The 22,116-nt window shown below is 45.0% G+C and overlaps 1 protein-coding gene and 2 long non-coding RNA genes across 15 annotated transcripts in view; 2 read left to right on the top strand and 1 right to left on the bottom strand.

Moving 5' to 3' along the window:
* LOC307225418 overlaps positions 1 to 22,116 on the top strand; it is a 582,147-nt gene that overhangs the window by 379,254 nt on the left and 180,777 nt on the right. The gene's annotated exons all lie outside the window — the stretch shown is intronic.
* The window catches only part of LOC307225335, a 422,891-nt gene that overhangs the window by 374,266 nt on the left and 26,509 nt on the right, over positions 1 to 22,116 (bottom strand). The gene's annotated exons all lie outside the window — the stretch shown is intronic.
* The window catches only part of SOX5 (SRY-box transcription factor 5), a 775,029-nt gene that overhangs the window by 737,586 nt on the left and 15,327 nt on the right, over positions 1 to 22,116 (top strand). For all 12 annotated transcript variants that reach the window (XM_079992440.1, XM_079992438.1, XM_079992439.1 and 9 more), the window contains 2 exons: positions 19,852 to 19,960; positions 21,282 to 21,455. In XM_079992440.1, the coding sequence (XP_079848566.1) occupies positions 19,852 to 19,960; positions 21,282 to 21,455 (283 nt within the window). The remainder of the gene's footprint in view (positions 1 to 19,851; positions 19,961 to 21,281; positions 21,456 to 22,116) is intronic.

Raw genomic sequence — 22,116 nt, 5'->3', positions numbered from 1 at the left:
CCCCTGCACCCCCCACGCTACACCACTGGCTTTGTGGCCTTTACTCAGTCTGTGATCTTTTAGGCTGTGGGGTGAGATGTAAGGGCAGATCAAAAGTTTTCCAGAGAGAATTTTGAGGCAAACTTTCAGGGCAGGGGAAATCTCAGAGGCTAAAGGGGGAACTGTGTATGGAGGAGTGTTCACATGCAGATGGTCCCACCAGTTCAAGCCTCAACTAAATTATTGCCGGTGGCAGGGACAAGATGAACTATAGACCCCTTTTCACGTGACTTGGCCAGCAACTATGGGCCTTATTACTATTATAGTTGTTATTAGCACCATGCAGGCAGGGAACATGGACATGTTTGCTTCTGAAACTCTACAAAATATCCAGCTATGCTGATGTCACTGTATGAATCACCGCTGCAAATGCTACCATCACAATCGTCAACACATTATCAAGAAAAGCCATGTGGCCATGATATTCCACCAGGCAATTGTTTCTGGAATGCCACCCACGATAAATGAACAACCTAGAAATATGTATATACCCCCCCCAAGAAGAGATCTGTAAATAAGTCTTGACTAATGTGTCTTCCCGTGATCAGTAGTCCTACCCGGGTAGGAGAAATAAATTTCATTTTATGTGCACGCATATAATGAATGCAGCTCAGATTTTAATTGAGAAGGCAATAAAGTGTATTTTTAAAATATCTTTACTTTTCTTGGAAGAGTTTCAACCAGAGAGAGAGAGAGAGAATGAACATGTGCCCGACTTGTGTATTTTTCTGGTTTCTTGGAAACCTGGGGACACAGTTGTATTTATAATTGTCACCTACAGTTAATTATAGCTTGATACTTTCTGTATCTAAACAAAAATAACTTTTTGAAAAAGCTTTGTTCCAATAGTGCAGTTTAAAATCCAGAGAGAGAGATGCTTAGGAGCCATTAAAAATATATCACCTTGACCTCTGTAAAGTTAAGAATTATCTGCTTCTCCACGTGGCCTGGAGTAGAGTGAAATTCAAATAGGCTATATATGGCCAAGACTGTGCATTCCAAAGCTGGGGCAGAACCTCAGTACAGTACCTCCCTGATGCCCAAATCCCAAAATACAACTTATGCTTTTAAATCTGTACTTCTTTGAATCCTGTTCCATAGTTCATCAACCAAAAATGATGTACACAAATGCAAATTTTACAGGAAAACATGAATAAAAAATATTATTATTTATTACATTTTGGGGGCATTTTATCTTGCCCAGGGCAACCCAAAATGACTTATTTACTTACAAACAAACAAACAAACAAAACTCACATAGATATAATAAAACTAAGTGGGCGAGAGATACATTAAAAACTCCCTGCCCACTTCTAAAAGGCTACAGATACTTAAAGGCCTGGTTTTATATAGAGAGGAAAGTTTTTGCCTGGCTCCTAAAGATATATAATGATGGTGCCAGGTGAGACACCTTGGGAAGAGCATTCCACAGTTGGGGAGCCACCACAGAAAAGGCCCTGTCTTGTGTTGCCACCCTCTGGACTTCTTCTGTGGGGTGTGTGTGTAGCATAGACAAGGACCTCAGATGCTGAGTGCAGGGTTTGTGTTGATTTGTATGGAGAGAGGCAGTCCTTGGAAGTATTTTGGTCCTGAGCCTCAGGCGGCGAAACAGGACAGGCTGCCCCTGGTTGTACAACTAGCACCATGTAGCAATGTAACCACATTGTATATGTCTAAATATTCAGCCATAGTATCCAAGGAAGTGGTACAGAACATGGAAACATCATGAGATGGCAACATTCCAGAGAACAAGTTATGCTTAATGTTACGGGGGGGGGGGGGAGCTGACCAAAGGGATGCTGTTGGAGGGAGGGCTTGCAGCAGGAGCATGTAAGTGGAATCCCCCCCTCAAAGAATGAAGTCACAGGAGTGAATGCACCCCCAAGAAATGTGCATTTCATAATTTTCTTGACTATTCAACCCAGGCCTTTATTCCTATTCCCTTTGCAGCATTGCTTTTTCTCAAAGGGCTTGTGCCCATGCTTGTTGGCTGGAGAGCTGTGATAAAAAGATCTCTTTGCGACAGCAAAGGCAGATTTTATTTCTGCGAGTTTAAAGAGAACAGGGTCCAGATTGCTTATTTTTTCCCCTCTCCCTCCACCCTCCTCTCAATTCCCACTCCTCACTTCATCCTCCTCAGACTCCATCATCTTCCGCTTCCCCCTTAAACAGTGTACCAGACTTGAAATGACAGTGACCAATGTTGACTTAATGTGGATGTTTAATAATGGAAAAAAGCATGTCAGCTCCAACGCTAGTTACAAATGGCAGGAAGTGTATCAAGTGGCAGCCCTGTGATAATTTTGCATCCATCATGCTCTCCTGATGCCTCTCCGGCTGCCTGATGGATGGGGATGAGCAGAGTAAACGCCGGGGCAGCATCTTCTTGAGCAGAAAAAGTGCTTCAGTCTTTGGGAAGGGAGTAAAAGAGCATTAAGCCTCCCGTTTCCCAAGGCCTTTTCTCATGGGATATTCTGGAGTGAGGCCATGTTCCTCCCCATGACTTGCTAGAAGCAGAATAAAACACAGTGGTACCTCCAGTCATTAACTTAATTCATTCCGGAGGTCTGTTTTTTTTTTTGTTTTTTTAAAATAATATTTATTAAGTTTTTTAACAAAAAGAAGAAAAAGAATAAACAATTAACAAAAATCGCATACAGAAAATCCAGATACAATACAAAAAACAAGATTTAAAAGAATAAAAAGAAAAAAAGAAAAATCCCTCTTTCTGATATCTTCCAATCATTTACTTATTTTCCTGACTTCCTCACACCTCCCTTTTTTTGTATTCCATTTAAAAATTTGTTCAGCAAATTCATACCCTCTTAATTTAACCTTAATTATTTATCTTCACATATTCTAATTTCAAATTTTCATCTTATATCGATCCCTTCATACATATTCTTATTTTTCCTTATTGCTAGAACCACTTCATTTCATTCCAACGTCGTTAGCATTCAATAATTTTACAGTATTTCTGTATATAGATTTTAAATTTCTTCCAATCTTCTTCCACCGACTCTTCTCCCTGGTCTCGGATTCTGCCGGTCATTTCCGCCAATTCCATGTAGTCCATTACTTGCATCTGCCATTCTTCCAAGGTGGGTAGGTCTTGTGTCTTCCAATGCTTTGCAATGAGTATTCTTGCTGCTGCTGTAGCATACATAAAGAAAGTTCTATCCTTCTTTGGCACCAATTGGCCGACCATGCCCAGGAGAAAGGCCTCTGGTTTCTTCGAGAAGGTATATTTAAATACCTTTTTCATTTCATTATATATCATCTCCCAGAAAGCCTTAATCCTTGGGCACGTCCACCAAAGGTGAAAAAATGTACCTTCAGTCTCTTTACATTTCCAGCATTTATTATCGGGCAAATGATAGATTTTTGCAAGCTTGACTGGGGTCATGTACCACCTGTATATCATTTTCATAATATTCTCTCGCAAGAAGCCCAGAGGTCTGTTTTTAACCTGAAACCATTCTTAACACGAGGCGCGTTTTCGCTAATGGGGCCTCACGCTGCTGCTGCGCCACTGGCACGCGACTTCCGCTCGCATCCGTGGTCAAAGTTCGCAAACAGGACCATCTGCTCCCAGGTTTGCGGAGCTCGTTACCCAAAGCGTTTGTAAGGAGGATGGTACGTAACCCGAGGTTCCACTGTAATGCAGTTTGGGGGTTAATTTTTGGTGCGGAGCTTTTTGTAAAGGTAAAGGACCCCTGACAGTTAAGTCCAGTCGCAAACGACTCTGAGGTCGTGGCACTCATCTCGCTTTACTGGCCGGGGGAGCCGGCGTTTGTCCACAGACAGTTTTTCCAGGTTATGTGGCCAGTATGACTAAGCTGCTTCTGGTGAAACCAGAGCAGTGCACGGAAACACCGCTTACCTTCCCTCCGGAGCGGTACCTATTTATCTACTTGCACTTTAACGTGCTTTCGAACTGCTAGGTTGGCAGGAGCTGGGACTGAGCAACGGGAGCTCACCCCGTCGCTGGGATTCGAACTGCTGACCTTCTGATTGGCAAGCCCTAGGCTCAGTGGTTTAGACCACAGTGCCACCCACGTCGGGGGTTGTTGTTGTTTAGTCGTTTAGTCGTGTCCGACTCTTCGTGACCCCATGGACCAGGCGTCTTTTAATTTCGTGGCTGCTGTCACCATCTGCAGTGATCATGGAGCCCAAGAAAGTAAAATCTCTCACTGCCTCCATTTCTTCCCCTTCTATTTGCCAGGAGGTGATGGGACCAGTAGCCATGATCTTCGTTTTTTTGATGTTGAGCTTCAGACCATATTTTGCACTCTCCTCTTTCACCCTCAATAAAAGGTTCTTTAATTCCTCCTCACTTTCTGCCATCAAGGTTGTGTCATCTGCATATCTGAGGTTGTTGATATTTCTTCCGGCAATCTTAATTCCGGCTAGGGATTCATCCAGCCCAGCCTTTCGCATGATGAATTCTGCATATAAGTTAAATAAGCAGGGAGACAAAATGCAGCCTTGTCGTACTCACATCGGGGGTAGTCTTATCCAAATATCCATAGTACAACATGCATTGGGTATTGCTTTTTCTCCCACAGTGGGCAAGAGCCCAAAGCCAAGAGTGTGCAAAACTCTACTGAAAAATGTTGGGGGCAGGCTGTCACTCAGTTGTAGAGCGCATCCTTTACATGCATGAGGTTCTATTCCATTGGGTTGGATTCATCCTAGCGCTAGAGCAAATGTTCCAGCAGTGCAAAGATTTCTGTGGCACAACAGGAAGTCCTCTGCTTCTCCCCCTCCATGAATAGGCTCTATGGGTTCCACCAACCTTCTGGAGCAGATCTGGGGAAGGCACATGAGAGAGGGGAAATTCCCATCACACAATAACTGCTGGGACTCATTAGAAGAATACCAACCATTATCTCCAGATGTGCCTGAGTGGGAGCACCAAAGTTTGCCTTTAAAAAAAAACAACCAACCCGCTTCAGACAAAGTTTGGTGACATTCAGTGAGAGGTTTTGCCTTCTGCAACTGATGTCCGAACAGACAGTGGGATTTGTATCTGGGTAGACGGGTTGTGGTGAAGTGTGCAATCTGCTTTACATTAATGCTGCCCACACTTACCAGACATCTTTGCAACAACGCGTCAGCAGGGGTGTGTGGGTCTTATGTCATCGCCCATCCATCATGCCAGATGTCAAACCTATCCTGTACCTTCCGTCAACAGCCTTCACTGGATCGTTCACATCAAAAGGGGCAGTTTATCCGAAGTGCTACTGTATGGAAAGAATTTTGCTCTTCCCCTCCCATCATTGCATCGTAGCTTCTTCCCTTAAATAAAGAGAGAGAGAGAAATATGAAAATAGATGTCAAGTTGATATAGTACCAAGATCGGACTTGTTTTTTCTTCAGCCTTAAACATTTTGATTTGTTTTGAGCTTAGCTCTCACTCCCTTTTTTGCCATTTGGTTCTTAGCATTTGTGCTTATTTATGGCCTCTGCATATAATGGCCACATGCCTTGTTTTCACAGATGGTCAATGAAAGATCCCCCCTCCCCTCTCCCTTCTATTGTAGCCTGATTTTTCGGTTTTGCTATATTTGTCACACTGCCACTGCTCACAGCTAGCGAGTGCCCACGCATGGTAGAGATTGATTATCAGATGGATTTGGGTATATGTACTTTCCTCTCCTCTCAGTTTTTGCATAGATGGCTTCGATTCTTTATATATAAAGCATTTTTTAAAATAATAATAATAATATTAAAGTGGGGGTATTCTACCCCATTGGCTTTTGCCAACACATGGATTTATTTATTTATTTGTTTGCTTGCTTGTTTAAAACATCGTATCACCAAGAAACTCAGGGTGGCTCACAATTTTAAAGCAATAATGCACACTTCTTGTTTATTGGCTCCCCTCGTTGGCTGGTTTTAAGCAGGCTCTCTAAAGACCTGGCTATATACGTCCACTTTTAACTGAGAAAGGGGCTGCTCTTTTATGCCTTTCGGTTGTGTCTTTCACCATTGCTGCAAAAAAAAATTTAGTGCGAACGTTGCATTCGGCTTCTAACCTGTTTTAATGATGATTTCATTTGTCGACTGCTTAGACAGGCTTTGCTTTGGCCCTGTGACAAAGTGGTATTAAAATATGCAAATGAATAAAACATGGGGGAGGAAGGGCAGCATATATATATATATATATATATATATATGAATAAAACTTAAAAGAAGAAGAGGAAATCTTAAAAGCAAAATGTCCAACAATAATTGAACACAATCAAAATCTTTAAAAAAAAAAATTCTAAAGGATACACAAAATGAAGAGATAAAGCAAAACTTCTTGCACTGAGGCCCTCCAGATACTGCTGGGCCTGGACTCAAATCTCACACTATCCATTATCATATGGCCAGGAATGATGGGAAATGGATTCCAACAACAGCTGGAGGGCTGCAAGTTCACCACTCCTAATTTATACCATAGTGTGGGTGCCAAAGCAGAGAAGGCTCTGTCCTGTGTACCTACCAGCCATTTTTATTTTGATGTTATTTCTCACTTTTATTTATCACCTTTCCCTCTAAGGAGCTCAAAACCTATTTCCCTGTCCCCTGATTCCATCCTCCGAACAACCTAGTGAGGTAGGTTAGGCTGAGAGACAGTGAGTGCTGAGTCATTGTTGTTGTTTTTCTGAAAAGGGGGCATTAGGCCAAATAAGATTGAGAACCTCTGCTTTAGTGGAAGAAATTGCTATTAAATAACTATATCTTCTTCTTCTTCTTCATTTGCGATCACTTGTAGCTGAGTAAGATTGTCTTCCATAAACATGGTTTTAACAGTGAGTCCGTAAGTGACTGTGGAGGCCAATTCTGGATCCCCACGTCCTTCCACAGTGGGGACATTGGTTTCCGGGCGGGAGTTGATCATGGTGTGGATTTGCCAAGCGTGCCTTCCTCTTAGCACATTTCTCCCTTGCATCCTGAGTTCGAGTGTCTTCAAAGCCCATGACACCTTTGGTAAAGGCTGTTCTCCAACTGGAGCACTCGCAGGCAAGTGTTTCCCAATTGTTGGTGTTTATACTACATTTTTTTAGATTGAGACAGTCTTTAAACCTCTTTTGTTGACCACCAGCATTGTGCTTTCCATTTTTAAGTTCAGAATAGAGTAGTTGCTTTGGAAGACGATCATCAGACATCCGCACAACATGACCAGTGAAGATGATGTTGAAGAATCATTGCTTCAACACTGGTGATCTTTGCTTCTTCCAATACACTAATATTAGTTTGCCTGTCTTCCCAAGTGATGCGTAAATTTTTTCGGAGACACCATTGATGGAATCTTTTGAGGAGTTGGAGATGGCATTTATAAGTGGTCCATGTTTCACAAGCATATAGTAAGGTTGGCAGTAAAATAGCTTTGTAAACAAGCATTTTAGTTTCCCTGTGAATGTCCCAGTCCTCAAACACTATGCACTTCAATCGGGAGAAAGCCACACTCGCGGAGCTCAGGCAGTGCTGGATTTTGGCATCAATGTTGGCCCTTGTGGAAAGATAACCGCCTAGGTAGGAGAAGTGATCGACGTTTTCCAACTTCACACCATTGAGTTGAATTTGTGGCACTGCCGAGGGGTTATTTTGTACTTGTTGGTGCAGCACTTTGGTTTTTTGGATATTGAGTGACAGGTCAAGCTTTTCATAAGCTTCTGCAAATATATTTAGGATGGTTTGGAGGTCATCCTCTGAGCGCGCACACACTACGTTGTCATCAGCATACTGAAGCTCTATGACGGAAGTTACGGTAACCTTACTCTTTGCTTTCAGCCTGCTCAGGTATGAGTGCTTTAACTTGGTTAAAGTATGTGAGTATGTGGCCCTAGTCTTAGAGTATATTGCTGGGCTGTGGCTGAAAGCTTATAGCTATCACTGACCTGCAAGCACTTCAATTAGAGAATAGTCTTTACCAAAGGTGTCATGGGTTTTGAAGACACTCAAACTCAAGACGCAAGGGAAAAACGTGCTAAGAGGAAGGCATGCTTGGCAAATCCACACCGTGATCAACTCCCGCCGGAAAACCTATGTCCCCACTGTGGAAGGACGTGTGGTTCCAGAATTGGCCTCCACAGTCACTTACGGACTCATTGTTAAAACCGTGTTTATGGAAGACAATCTTACTTGGCTACAAGTGATCGCCAAAGAAGATAGCTATGTAGACTTTCCCATCTCTGGGTATCTTCCTCCCTTCTTTCCTGCAGCACAGTGTTACATGTTGCTAAATTTTAGGAGCTTGGCCTGCTTCCCCCCAACGTATTGTGATGCCATATCCAGGCCAATAGATTTGAAACTGGTACGAACCACAGTAAGAGAGGGATTAGGCTTCCCCTGTGTCTCAAGCTGTCAGTCTGACACCTTCTGCCATCACTTGGATGCAGCTGAATGGCAGGTGAGATCTAGCATCTTCATAAGGAAACTTGCCAGGCCTAAGAATATGATTAAAACCCATCCTTTTATTTCCACAAATCTCTCTGCCTTCCTGCACGCTTGTTTATTTGTTATTGTTCTGTTTTTGAATTATGTACATAAATGGCCCTTTGCACTATTTAACATTTCTGGGGAACCATGCAACCAATTTTGCTGCAGCACAAGTAATAATCGTAAATCGAGTTGCACACTCGGAACACACATTTGCAAACAAGATACAGAATTTTCTCAATACATATTTGAAGGAATGCCACACGTCCCTGGAAATCATGTGCGACAGCATGCCCGTGATATCTGATGTTGACTTAGCTGTGCGTTAACTTTCAAAACATTCTGTTTGGAGATCTGATTATTGCAGTGTTCAAATTTTTCAGATTACTACGCAGCTAGGTGATATTAGGGACACAGGTGGCGCTGTGGGTTAAACCACAGAGCCTGGGGCTTGCCAATCAGAAGGTCGGCGGTTCGAATCCCCGTGACGGGGTGAGCTCCCATTGCTCTGTCCCTGCTCCTGCCAACCTTGCAGTTTGAAAGCATGTCAAAGTGCAACTAGATAAATAGGTACCGCTCCGGCGGGAAAGTAAATGGTGTTTCTATGCGCTGCTCTGGTTCGCCAGAAGCGGCTTAGTCATGCTGGCCACATGACCCAGAAGCTGTACGCCGGCTCCCTCAGCCAATAAAGCGAGATGAGCGCAGCAACCCCAGAGTCGGTCACGACTGGACCTAATGGTCAGGGGTCCCTTTACCTTTTTAGGTGATATTAGGGAAGGGGTGTAGAGAGATAAGGAGATAGGGTTAGTGCAGAGATTTTCAACCTTTTTGAGTCCACAGCTCCCTTGACCAACTACACCCTTTCTAGGGCACCCCTGTGGGGCTCAGGAACCCAGGTGTGCCACCCCTCGCTTGCCAGGCTGGCAGCCCCTCACCCTTTTTCAAACACCCTCCCTTGTAGAGTGTTCCCCCAGCCTCCTCTCCTTGGGAGTCCTCCAGGGAGCTGCTGTAGCCACCCCTGGTCTCTCAATTGCCTCAGCTCCTGGCAACCAGCACCCCCTGGCCAGCCCCAGAGGCACCATTCACCTGCGGAGCTTGTAGCCAGGGCTGCTGCAACAAACAACTGTGCAAGACATGAAAGGGCATCAAAAGAGGGAGGGAAGGAAAGAGGGACAGAGACCAGTGTTGCCCGTGGCACCCCTGACCATCGTTCAAGGCACCCCAGGGTGCCACAGCACACTGGTTGAAAACCTGTGGGTTAGTGGATTCCATTTTGATTTCCCCCACCCCCTTTTGTACAATTTGATTTACTTCCCGATGAAAATGTTCTCAAAGCGTCTACCTTTAACAGGGGAGCACATCGGCACATGTTTTCACAAGGGAAGCAGCAAACCATTGTCAGCTGCAGCTTGAACTGGGAACTTCATGGTTTGAGGCTAGGAGCTAGCTGAGCAAATCGCCCAGGACTCCGTGTGCCCAAGCCCCAGACCCTTTGTAGAAGGAGTTTGGCTTCATCCACAAAAGCTGCAGCCTCTTATGTTCTTTCATTGGACAGACACACCAAAAATAACCCACCCACCCCATAAACTCACAGAGCCAGTGCTCTCTGTACATTCCAGGCCTAGAGGACAAGTGATAGGGCTTCTGGGCAGAGGAAATAATTACAACAAAAAGCATTAGTGGCATTTTCAGCTTCTTTAATACATTCCCAGGGAAGTTGCGGTTGATGGAATGGATGTTGAGCCATTTTAGACATGTGCGGCACTGCTGAGTGACTGAGTCACCCTATTGTTTAGTAAACAATTACCAGCAAAGCACAGTCTGCGTCCTGAATTTCTGTTTATATGAAAGCAGCTACTCCCTATCCTGTGTGGGCTGCAATTTTCATCCCTCTCCATTTTTTATTTTTTTTAATGCCACCCCTCCCATCTAAACGTTAACCCCTTGATTGCAAGGACCTCTCTGGTTCAGGAGAAAATGAAGACAGCCAGATAAACACTTTTACACAGCTTAGGTTTTAAAAAAACAATTGGGGGGGGGGTGACATCCTTTGCTTGCAATGCAAAACAGTTAAGTGCATTCAGCTCCCCATTGATATGGGGCTTCAGTGAGTAGTACTGTGTACGTGACTTGTGCCAATTCTGTTTTTTCAGCATAGCTGTCATTTATAAAATACCAGGTTTGTGTGGAGGGAGGATTTGCATATCGTTGCATGGACTCTTCTTCATTGGAGGTTTTTAATCAGAGGTTTGCTGGCCATCTGTCATGGATGTGATTCCCTGCATCCGTATGGATAGCTGAGATTCCTGCACTGCAGGGGGTTGGTCTAGATGACCCCGGGGGGTCTCTTCCAACTCTACAATTCTAGGATTCTATGAACACTGGAACGAGAGAGAAGCCCGTTTTAGGGCTGAGGGGTGAGTTTCGCCCTTTAGTGCTGTGGTGTCTCCGAATGCAGCACTCTCCCTACTGCAAAATGAGGGCGATAATCTACCTTATAGGGTTGTTGTTACGGTGGAACTCATTGATGTGTGCAAAGCACTCGATGTGTTAAAACCCTTGTGTAAATAACAAAAGGAGATAAACTCACGACCAGGTATGAATAAGAACCAGATTCAATAAGTCAGTGTCAACTGTGCTTGGGGGCCAGTTGCAGTCTGAAGAAAGCGTTATTTATTGAACACCGAATGGATCTTCTTTTTCGAACCGATCTGCTAAAAGCTTTGCAGCCAGGCTTTCAAGCCACCCATTTTCCAGCCAAGAGCAGGGACCAGAGAGAACACTTTAAAACTAAGCTGTCATACAATTCCACCCCAAAAGATGTCTGAAAATAAGGTCGGAATTTGTTTCCCTCTCCCCCTCCCCACTCGCTTCTCTTAAGTCTACTTTTAGCTCCTATGGGTGCCTTTTTCTTTTCTTTCTTTTTTGGATAAGCAAGGGAGAGTTTAAGCGGCTGAAGAAGGCACTGGTTTGTGGGGTTTTTTTCAATTTTAACTTCAATACAAACAAGAAAAGCGGGTCTGGGATGGGGGCAGAAACCTCCTGACTGATAAATCTTAGTTGCATTATAAATAATCTTTTGTCTACTTTGGTGGTCCGGGGAGTTTATATAATTGGAAGGTTAAAGCCCTTCTTTGTTGCTATTTCCCTGTTCATTAGAACAGTCGAAAACAATAAAGCGGGGCCACCAGAACGAGGGCTAACAATAACCGAGTCAACATTTGAAAGTCTCACTCTATTTTATCATTTCACGCATGGTTTTTATAGCTCTGTAAACTACATTTAAGCACATCAGAGCTCAGCCTGTTGCAACAACTGATCCTGTTTCTGTTTTATGGCATGTTTTTCTGCACAACAGTCATTGTCAAGGCAATGGCCAGAGATAAGAGGTGGCACAGTCCATAGTGTCATAGGATCACAGAGTTGGAAGGGATCCCTGAGAGTAATCTAGTCCAGCCACCAGCAAGACAGGACTCTCAACTAAAGCATCCATGACAGATGGCCAATGTTGACCTGGTGAGACAGATTGAGTGGTCCCATCCACAGCTTGGTTATGATGTCCAAAAAAGAGAGGAAAACTAGGAACATAGGAAGCTGCCTTATAGTGAGCCAGATCATTGGTCTGTCTAGTTCAGTGTTGTGTATGCTGACTGACAGAAGTTCTCCAGAATTTCAGCCTGGCCCAGAATGCCAGCACCCCAATGGGAACTCACTCATAGTCCTCACAAAAGTGCACCAGCACTTTAGTGTGAATTTCTCCCAGTACACACATTTTGGTTTTCTGGGGTTTTTTTAAAGATATATTGTATTAAATTTCCCCCCCAAAAAATCCCACATAAAGATTCCAGTACACAATAGATTTTTCTTTTCTTTTGTCAACATCCCATCCAATTTTCCATGATGTTTCCATGGTGTTTGTTATTTGTCCCCCTTGTTGCTCTCTGTCTTCCCTGTCTTGGATCATAACAGTAATACAACAATCTCTCATGCCTTCCTGCTCACGAATTCATCATACTATAATATTTCTTTAAATAGTCCAAAGAAAGGCTTCCATGCTTCCATTAAGCAATCATCGTACCAATACACACATTTTTGTATGCAGTTTCCTCTAATGCAATGCAATTCAGTATGCCATTTTCACTAGTATATGCATTCTTACACGCAGTTTACCTAAGAATGAAAATTATTGTACGCACTATTTGGCTGGACAACTGCATTGCAAAATTCAGAGAAGTGTGAATTTTGAAGGATGGCTGTGTTTCAGTTTGCACATATTTTTCCTCCAGAAAGTGCAAGGCTGTGTACAAATTCTTAGCTTAAAACACAGCTGGGTCATTCTTTTATAAAAAAATTGGATCAAAGCTGGCTTGAGAGAAAACCCATCAAAAGGCAGCATTTCATGAGAAACGACAGGCTAGATATGGATTGTGGATAACATCATGTGTAAACCCCTTCCCCAGCATATTGGATGCAGAATAAACAGGAATGTGTCCACAGCCTAAATTTAGTAGGCTTGCCTTTAGAGTGCAAGCAGATTCGAATTTCCCCGCTACCCCCAGTTGCAATGCAGCCTCCTTTGTGCAGACTGGAAGTCAGGCTTCGCCAGACTTCAAGGATTCCCACCTCACCAACCCTCTCCCCACAGTCATCTCAGCTTGGTCTCTCTCTCTCTCTCTCTCTCTCTCTCTCTCTCTCTCTCACACACACACACACACACACACACACACACACACACTGCATTTGGCAAAAGGCAGAGAAGAACATGAGGTTGGGGAGCTGTGTCTGAGCCGGCACTTTTTGGCACTCTCTGGGCTGGCTTGCAGCCCCACAAGTGTGTGTGTGTGTGTGTGTGTGTGTGTGTGTGTGTATTATCTGCAAGGCAGCAAATGTGAATGAAATGTATGCCTGCCTTTGGAAGAGGGGAGTGGAGATGGCAGGGGAAGGAGCCGAGTACTGTGGATGGAGAGCTGAAATGAAATTTTAACCTTGAATTACGCAGTTAGAGAAGAGCTTTTTGGCAAACGGAGTTCACAGCTCTCTAGGATTTTGCCAGCGCTACCCTGGCCAAGAGAACATTTCGGCGGAGGAATGCCACTGTCAGGCTTGCACTCACTTGGCCAAACCCAGCTGTAGAGTATTACCGCGCTGGGGGTGTGGGGTAAGGGGTGTGGGGAACTAGGCACTTGAATCTTGAGCCATCACCCAGTTAGGCTGAAGTACTTGTGTGTGCATCCAACTAATTCTCCTGGAAGAACTAGAGAACGAAAGGCCAATTCAGCGCTATGGCGTCCATGCAGAAGCTGCCGGCAGTCGCTCCTGTGAGGCAGGGTTCCACATGGCAGCCGTTTCGTTTGGAAGACACTTTCCATATGGTTCAAGCTAATCGTTTGGAGGCTCTGCTCTCCATTCCTGGAGGCCACCAGGAGTATGCAGTGCTGCTGTGGGGAATCTCCCAGTGGGGAGGTCAAGCCACATGCTTCGCAGCTGTCAAAAGGAGTGGAAGGTCTTGCTCACATATTCATCCCAGCTATGAGCTCCAGTGTGGTGGGAACATGCCACCCCCCCCCCAAAAAAAAGTAATGAAATTGCAAGTTATCTCAGCTACAAATGCAATTCCCTCGGTTTCCACAATCTTTTCATCCTGGGGACAGGATTGCAGAAATCAAGCAAATCTTTCACACCTAGGGCACACAGAATGTCAGCGATTCGAATCCCTGCGATGGGGTGAGCTCCTGTTGCTCAGTCCCTGCTCCTGCCAACCTAGCATTTCGAAAGCACAAAGTACAAGTAGATAAATAGGTACCGCTCTGGCAGGAAGGTAAATGGCGTTTCCGTGCGCTGCTCTGGTTCGCCAGAAGCGGCTTAGTCATGCTGGCCACATGACCCGGAAACTGTACGCTGACTCCCTCGGCCAGTAAAGCGAGATGAGCGCTGCAACCCCAGAGTCATCCACGACTGGACCTAACGGTCAGGGGTCCCTTTACCTTTACCTAGGTAGTACATGCTTTCCCACAGCTGCTGCCATCTTCCTTTTGAGCATCGCCGGATAAGGCCTGGAACTAGGGCTTTTCCAAAATGGAAATTTCAATATAAATTTGGCAAAGAGGAACACCTCAGGAGTTATGAGGGAAGCCAAAGATGTTTTCAATGGGGAAAGCCAGTGTGACCTAGTGTGACCTAAACCATCTCCTTACAAATAGAGAGCTGCAAATAGAGGCTACAAATAGTGTCAAGGCCTGATCCACATCGCAAACAGTTAAGAGTTTCTAAGAGTTTCGGAAATGGCCATGTTCCAGCCAGCCAGCTATGATTAATGGGTGCATTTTGATGTGCAAACCTGAAACCATTGTGCTTCCCCCTTTGGAACCGCTAAATGGGTTTCGCAAGATGAAGGTGGGATGCCCCTCTGTCAGCGAGCTGCAGTTAATTTGTGAGTGGGCAGGGACAGGAAAGAAGATCCTCTTCCTTTGTTGACAGAGTGATGCCATGAACATAAATTGAAATATCCTCCTGGAAAGTGCGTAGCCCAGCAGATACGAGATTGCCACCCACCTCTTTTTTCTTCTAAAGCAAAACAGGTTAGCTGCTGCTTTTGTGCTTAATTTTGCCCTGGCGCCATTCATTATATGGCCTTTTTGATTAGCACCTGCCCTCCAGTTTTCCAAAAGTTTCCCACCACACTTCCTTGTTCCGTCCTCTTTCACAGGGTACTTAGAATTTATGAGGGTGTGTGGTGCCTGAGCCTGGTTGTTGGGTGTGTTTCTTTCCATTAATGCAGTGTTTCCCAGTGTTTGGGCTTTTGGACTACAGTTCCCATCATCCCTGACCACTGGTCCTACTAGCTAGGGATGATGGGAGTTGTAGTCCAAAAAGAGCTGGAGACCCAAGTTTGGGAAACCCTGCATTAATGTTCTCTCCAGTGCTCTGCAGCCTCCCCAGGTGCATGCAATACCTGACTTGACAAAGCCCCATCTGAGGAGCTACTTCCTGATGGCCTCACCTGAGTTGTAATGGAGACCTGGGGACCAAGCACCTGAGACTTGTCACTCTCTGGTTGCGTTTGCCATTTGATGGGAATCACAAGTTTGGAGAGCTCTGTTGCACTCAAGTCCTGCTTTTGGGCTTCCCATGGGCATCTGGTTGACCACTGGTGGGATTGGATGCTGGGCTAGATGGGCACTGGCATCCACCAGAGCTCTTCTTACCTACATTTGCTCCTGATACGTTTCCAGAAATTCAAAGTATTGGTGCTGACCTTTAAAGCCCTAAATGGCCTCGGTCCTGTATACCTGAAGGAGCATCTCCACTCCCACCATTCAGCTTGGACACTGAGGTCCAGCTCTGAGGGCCTTCTGGTGGTTCCCTCACTGCGAGATGTGAAGCTACAGGGAACCAGGCAGAGGGCCTTCTCGGTAGTCGTGCGTGCCTTGTGAAACGTCCTCCCATCAGATGTCAAGGAGATAAGTATCTATACAACCTTTAGAAGACATCTGAAGGCAGCCCTGTATCAGGAAGTTTTAAATGTTTAAAGTTTCATTTGTGTTTTTGTATATGCTGGAAGTTGCTGAGCTTTTTTGCAGGGACAAAGTTGTTGGGCTTTTTTGTTGTTGTTTTGGCCAAAAGTAACATCGCCAAAAATGGCACTGCCAACATGGGTTGCCATACGTCCAGATTTTTCTGGACATTTTGCTGATTTACACCTGGACACTGCTTCTGACAACTGTATTCCGGGTATGTCCATGAAATTCTGGACATATGGCAACCGTACTGGAAGCTTCCCAGAGTAGCTGGTGTAACCCAGTCAGATGGGCGGGGTACTATTGTTGTTGTTGTTGTTGTTGTAATTATTATTATTATTATTATTATTATTATTATTATTATTACATTTCTGTGTTGTTAAGGTGGAGAGTGTGGTCTCATCTGGCTTCTCTGCTGAGAGCAGAAGCATCAGGGTGGCCACTCTTTTACCTTAAAAATAATTAAATTCATACTGATTTCTCTAACGGTAACAGGTGACAGGAAAGAAAGGTCCTATTCTGTTAGAGTAGACAATTCTGGGACAGAGATAGCAATATAAATAACCAGTACAAGGCAGCTTCCTAAAACGTTCCAAAAATATTTATACCTTGCTTCAAAAACCCACAAATTAGGCACCAGCCACTAAACCCTAAAAGAAAATATTACAATACAATCCAAACAACATAAATTTGAGGGCCAAAGCAGATGAGACATTAAGCCTAGTTTGTTACATATGAGTGAAGTTTATTACATAGCAAGGGGCCTTTTCGTTTTATTGGGTTGTCACTCTAACTCTGCATCCTGGAAAAGACAATTGTTCCTTCACAGAGTATCTGCATGCAGAAGATCCCAGGTTCAGTCCCTCCAAGTGGGGCTGGGAGAGACCTCTGCCTTAAATCATAGCAAGCTGCTACCAGTCAGAATCAATATTGCTGAGCTGTAGGAGCCAAATGCCTGATTCTGTCTAAGACAGCTTCCTGTGTTCCTACTTGAGAAAGGTGCAGTGGCATCAGGTCCCAGGTTCAGTCCCTCAGGCAGGGCTGAGAAAGGTTCCTATCAGGGAGCCTTAGAGAGCAGCTGCCAATCAGAACAGGAAATACTGAGCTAGATGGAGCTGTGATCTGACTCGATATAAGCTGGCTTCCTATGTTCCCCCACCACCATCCGTCTCGTTGACTAATGCCCATATGAACTACAGTGCCGAACTGAATTCAACAACCCGGAAATACTTTGGCAATCGCCGCAAAGCCAAAAGTATTGCTCATTAATTATGTCTCTTGAAAACTTTCCTGTTCCTTTCACTCAAACACCCTGCTACGTCCCGGCTGAGCTTTCGCTCCCCTCTTTGATTTAAAACCCCTTTTTAATTTATGGATTACCGTGTCCTCTGCTTTAAAAACCAAATAACTTGTTTTGCTCACGAGGGTGCTCTTGCTTTTGTTTTGCTTTGGGGTTTTTTTCCCCCTCTCTCTTCTTCTTCTTCTTTTTTCTTCCTTTAGCTGCGTTAATTTCATTCAGTGCATCAGCCGCAGCAGAGATTGGTTAAGTGCAACGGCTGGGCCTCCTCAGCCTTGGAGGCCGCTCTGTTGTTTTATAATTAAAGCTTTTTGCAACTCACTTTTCACCTCCTCTGCCCCGCTGCCAACTCTCGCATGCCATCCCTCTCCCTTTGCTCAGCACCGAGATTGACTGAAGGTTCACTTAAGTCATGGCTCAAAGGGGCATAACGAAAGCATAGCTGACTGTTTTGACATCGCTCGGCTTCAGAGTGACAGCCTCTGAGAATTATCTCAACTTTCCCTTTGATGGCGACTAATTGAATTATTTTATTATACTGCATGTTTTAGTAGTGGGGGGTTAGGGGTCGCCTTGTCGCTGAAACAGAGTCTCCGGTTCCTCCCCCTCCCCCTTATCGCTCCTGCGTTCTGCGGAGAGAGGCAACCGAAAGCCAGGCAAGTTGAACTGTGTGCGGCTTGCGAAAAGGAGGGCTGCCTTTGCTTTGCACATTTCAGTTCTGGAGCACCGCAGCACTCCCATAACTGTGTGTGGAGGGGGAGGAAAGGAACATTTTCCAGCAATGATGAATGCAGGTATTGCACTCAGAGAAAGGCTAGCCTCTTCCAAGGCCCCACAGTGGAGGCATCGTTGTCTTCCAAGCCAAGTGCGCGGCACTAATCCTGGCCACACAATGCTTTCGGCTATAGGATTTGCAGGAAAGCCATGTTTGTAAACACACTGCAGGCGCATTCCCGAGCTCTGAGCATGCTGTGGGGTTTGTGAGGCTCCTCCTTGGTCTTGCTACGCATAACCCATTCCCAGAACTAGACTCTGAGCATGGTCTCTGGCATAGGTGAGGAGTGGTGGTTGTGGGGTGGGGTGGGGAGTGGTTATGCACAAAGCAGGCCTGCACAACGTGCGAACCACAAAGCATGTCACAGCCATGGAGAGCAGCCGCCCAGGGGTTGCATAAATCACTGGCATGCTGTATACAAATTTGCAAGTTTTCCCAACCTGTTCTCTTTGAATCCCACTCTGCCTGTTTAGTTGCTGTGCTGTATTATGGATTCTGTGTGTTTCTTTAATATGCATTTTTACCTATCCTTACTGTCATATATAGTTCCCTTCCTGGACTCTCACACAGGATCTTTCTTTGTGTAGCAAGTGACACCGCTCTCATCTATTTCCCATCACCTTTTGCCCTCTGTTTGTTGTCTTGAGGATGATAGTCTTTCTCCACTGCTATTGGGTATATTTCCCCCCTCAGTTCCCCAACCCACCCCTACAACACCCGAGGTGTTGTTCAGACACCATCAAATAGCCAAATCTTGTTGGCTTCCTTGCACCAAATAAAGGAGATTCTGGCTGCAGATCAGGAAGAACTTTCTGGTGGTGCGAGCTGTCCAACAGTGGAAGGGACTTCCTCAGAAGGTGTTGGACCCTCCTTCACTGAAGGGTTTTTAAGCAGAGGTTGGATAGCCATCTGTCGAGGATTGTTTAACTGTAATTCCTGCATTGTAAGGTGTTGCATTAGATTCCTTCCAACCCTACAATTCTATGAAACAAGAGTGAGGAAAATGTTTCTTGACCTCACCTTGGAATGTTGTGGGCGAAACAGTTTTAAGGAAAATGGATGAGAAAGTGATTGTCACAGTGATGAGTGGGGTGAAAATTTCACCCATTTGTAAAGGTACTCCTGAAAAATCATCAGAAGGGATTGTTGCCATTTACATCCTGTGAACAAGGTAGTCATTTCTGACTCAGAGTTATTTCCTTTGACTATTTTCTCAGTTGCCTTACTTGCGTCTCAGACAAGGATAGGGATAAAAATTAACATCAGGAACAGCCCTGGCATACTTTTAACTTCCTATCAATGTTAGGTTTTACAAGGTTTTTCAGAGGCAAGTATCCATTGGGCCCATCAGAAAAATTAGCATCTTAAATTGCCCTGTGGGTTGCTAAGCTAAACCCACTTTTCAGTGCACTGAATTCCACCAGAAACATTTGAACCGCTTGTGGAACATGCTAGCTGAGCGCTTGCAATGTGTGTCAAACTAATCTGAATTTCACAAGCTTACTCATCCTCAGCTAATAAAGCTGTATTTTTAAATGGGAGGAGTGAATGTTCAAGCCATGATACTTCCAACTCATAAAACCTCCCAAAAATAATTGTGTTATTCTCCCCCCCCCCATCCCTTTGGGCATTCACCCCACTTTCATTTACTTTTCCAACTCAACCATCTTCTTCCTTATTTTCTAAACCCCCCTTCTCTGGGGAATCTTGCAAATTACCTATGAACTTTGTGGTTCCATTGCGTGTTAATAAAAAGACTCCTTTGTGCCCTCTCTTCTCTCCCCACCCAGGACAAAACGACACTGGAGAACCTGACTCAACAGTTGGCAGTCAAACAGAATGAAGACGGGAAGTTTAGCCACGCTATGATGGATTTCAACATGAGCGGAGACTCTGATGGTCAGTAGCATAGCACTTTGCCTTATTCCCAGCTGTGCCTGTACATCCACTGCCCGGTGGAGAGAGAACATTGATCTCCTTGGTACTTAGCGCATGGCGAGGAGACACCCACTAAACAAAGCTGGCGATGTGCGATGCTGAAAGTCTGTGGGTGAATTTTTCATGCTGTCATAGTAAACGCCATTGCCAAGGTTAAGACCACGTCTCTGGCTCTGTGAAGATGAGATGAAAGATGCAAACAGAAATAGGTTTTGGAAGAATGAGATCAGTTGCAGAAGTGATCAGTTAGCAGAACCGATTGGCCACAGGACAGGCACACTCTGGGACTGTAGAAGCTGTTTTGAGTTGCACGGACCTTTCGCATTGTCTGTACCACTGCAGAAGTGTCTGCGCATGAAAAGACAGGCGGCCATGAACAAGCATTTGTTGGCTTGTTACATCCGATTCATACATGACAGGGCAGGGGGTTAGATGTTCACCAGGGTGATAAAGTGGTTAAAGTGTTGAACCTGATTGAACCTCCATTGCTATTCAGCCATTGAGCTCACTGGGTGACTTTTGGCCTGTCAGCCTAACCTACCTCACAGGGGAATTGTGAGGATAAAATAGAGGGGCCATGTACACTGCCATGAGCTCCTTAGCAGGAAAGCCGGGATATATCTTTGTGATGCTGCCAAAAAAAAAGACCCTTCACTGTTAGGAAGCAACTAGCACTGCCTAGTCCTTTGGTGGAATCACAAAATCTTCAGCAAAAATAAATAAATTTAGATGGCGTTTCAGAACGGATACCCTCCCCACCCTCATCCCAAGATAAAAGCCTATAGCACTATCCTGCATTATGCGGAGGCAGTGTAACCGCGGGTAACATTCCCATGCCCCACCTCTTTTACTCAACTGGCTGGTGATTCTTTGGGAGGAGCAGAAGAATGGGAATGTGTGGAACCTCCTTCCACCATTCACTAAGGAAGCATTCCCTATGGATACCCAAGTTGGGCAGTTCTTTCCCTGTGGAAAAAGACAGGAAGGGAAGACTGTGCAAACCGAAGGTGTGTACGTTTGGACCTCAGCATTGACTACCATCAACAACTATGTTTAGGTGATTATATGGTGGAGGGAAAGCACGCAAGTGCCCTTATCCACCATGCCATAAAGCTGTACAACAAATACATGTCATAACTGAGAAAATGGGAGATGCAGGACTTCATGCTGAAGTGACAAGTACTCCTGAGTACGATTTAAAGCTATGCTTGAGGAGGCAGCTTATAACAAGGAAATATCCTTTGTTCCCTGCCTTTTCTGCCCTCCCACCCCATCATTTTAGGAAGCGCAGGTGTCTCAGAATCTCGGATTTATCGGGAGTCCAGAGGGCGTGGCAGCAACGAACCCCACATCAAGCGCCCAATGAATGCCTTCATGGTATGGGCAAAAGACGAGCGGAGGAAGATCCTGCAGGCTTTCCCGGATATGCACAACTCCAACATCAGCAAAATACTGGGTAAGGCAATGAAAAACAGGAGTAGCAGGGCTCTGTGGTTTGGAGTGGGCGTAATATCAACTGGACACCCATCTGGTTCCGCAAAAGCCATTCTGTGCTTAACTCAGAACGAGGTGGCAGAATTCTGGACTGCACCATTTCGTAGTGCAGCGAGGTGTTTCCTAAATGAACTATGGCCAAGATGGCCAAGAGACCATCTTGTCCAAATGTAGCTTGCAGAACGGCCATGACTTTGCACTCAGATCAGTATCTGAGGCTTCTTCCACTTTCAGGAGTGAAGGTGGGCCATTTTGGGTGTTGGATATGGGGTATGGCTTCTTTGGGGTTGTGTTTTTGTCTTGTTAATCTTTGTAGTTCAATGGTCACCCAACATTTGGGTCAGTAGGCACATCTGGAATTTTGAGGTGGTGTTGTGGGCACCAGCCACAAAATGGCTGCCATGGGGCATGGCATGACACAAAATGGGTGCCATGTATCAGCCACCCCATCAATAGGGGAGGGAAGGTGCTCCCATCAGCCACTCCTGAGCTCACTCACAAAGAGTTTTATTTTATTTAAATGATGGGTGAATGGATGTCCGCTCCTGGCATCTAATGAAATGTGGGCATGTTTAAGGGGGCATATTCAGTGTAGGAGAGGCTGAGCCAGTGCAAACAGAACC

Source organism: Podarcis cretensis (genome assembly GCF_951804945.1).
Source record: "Podarcis cretensis genome assembly, chromosome: 10".
In the NCBI taxonomy this organism is placed as follows: domain Eukaryota; kingdom Metazoa; phylum Chordata; class Lepidosauria; order Squamata; family Lacertidae; genus Podarcis; species Podarcis cretensis.
This window is presented reverse-complemented; position numbering and strand designations above follow the sequence as displayed.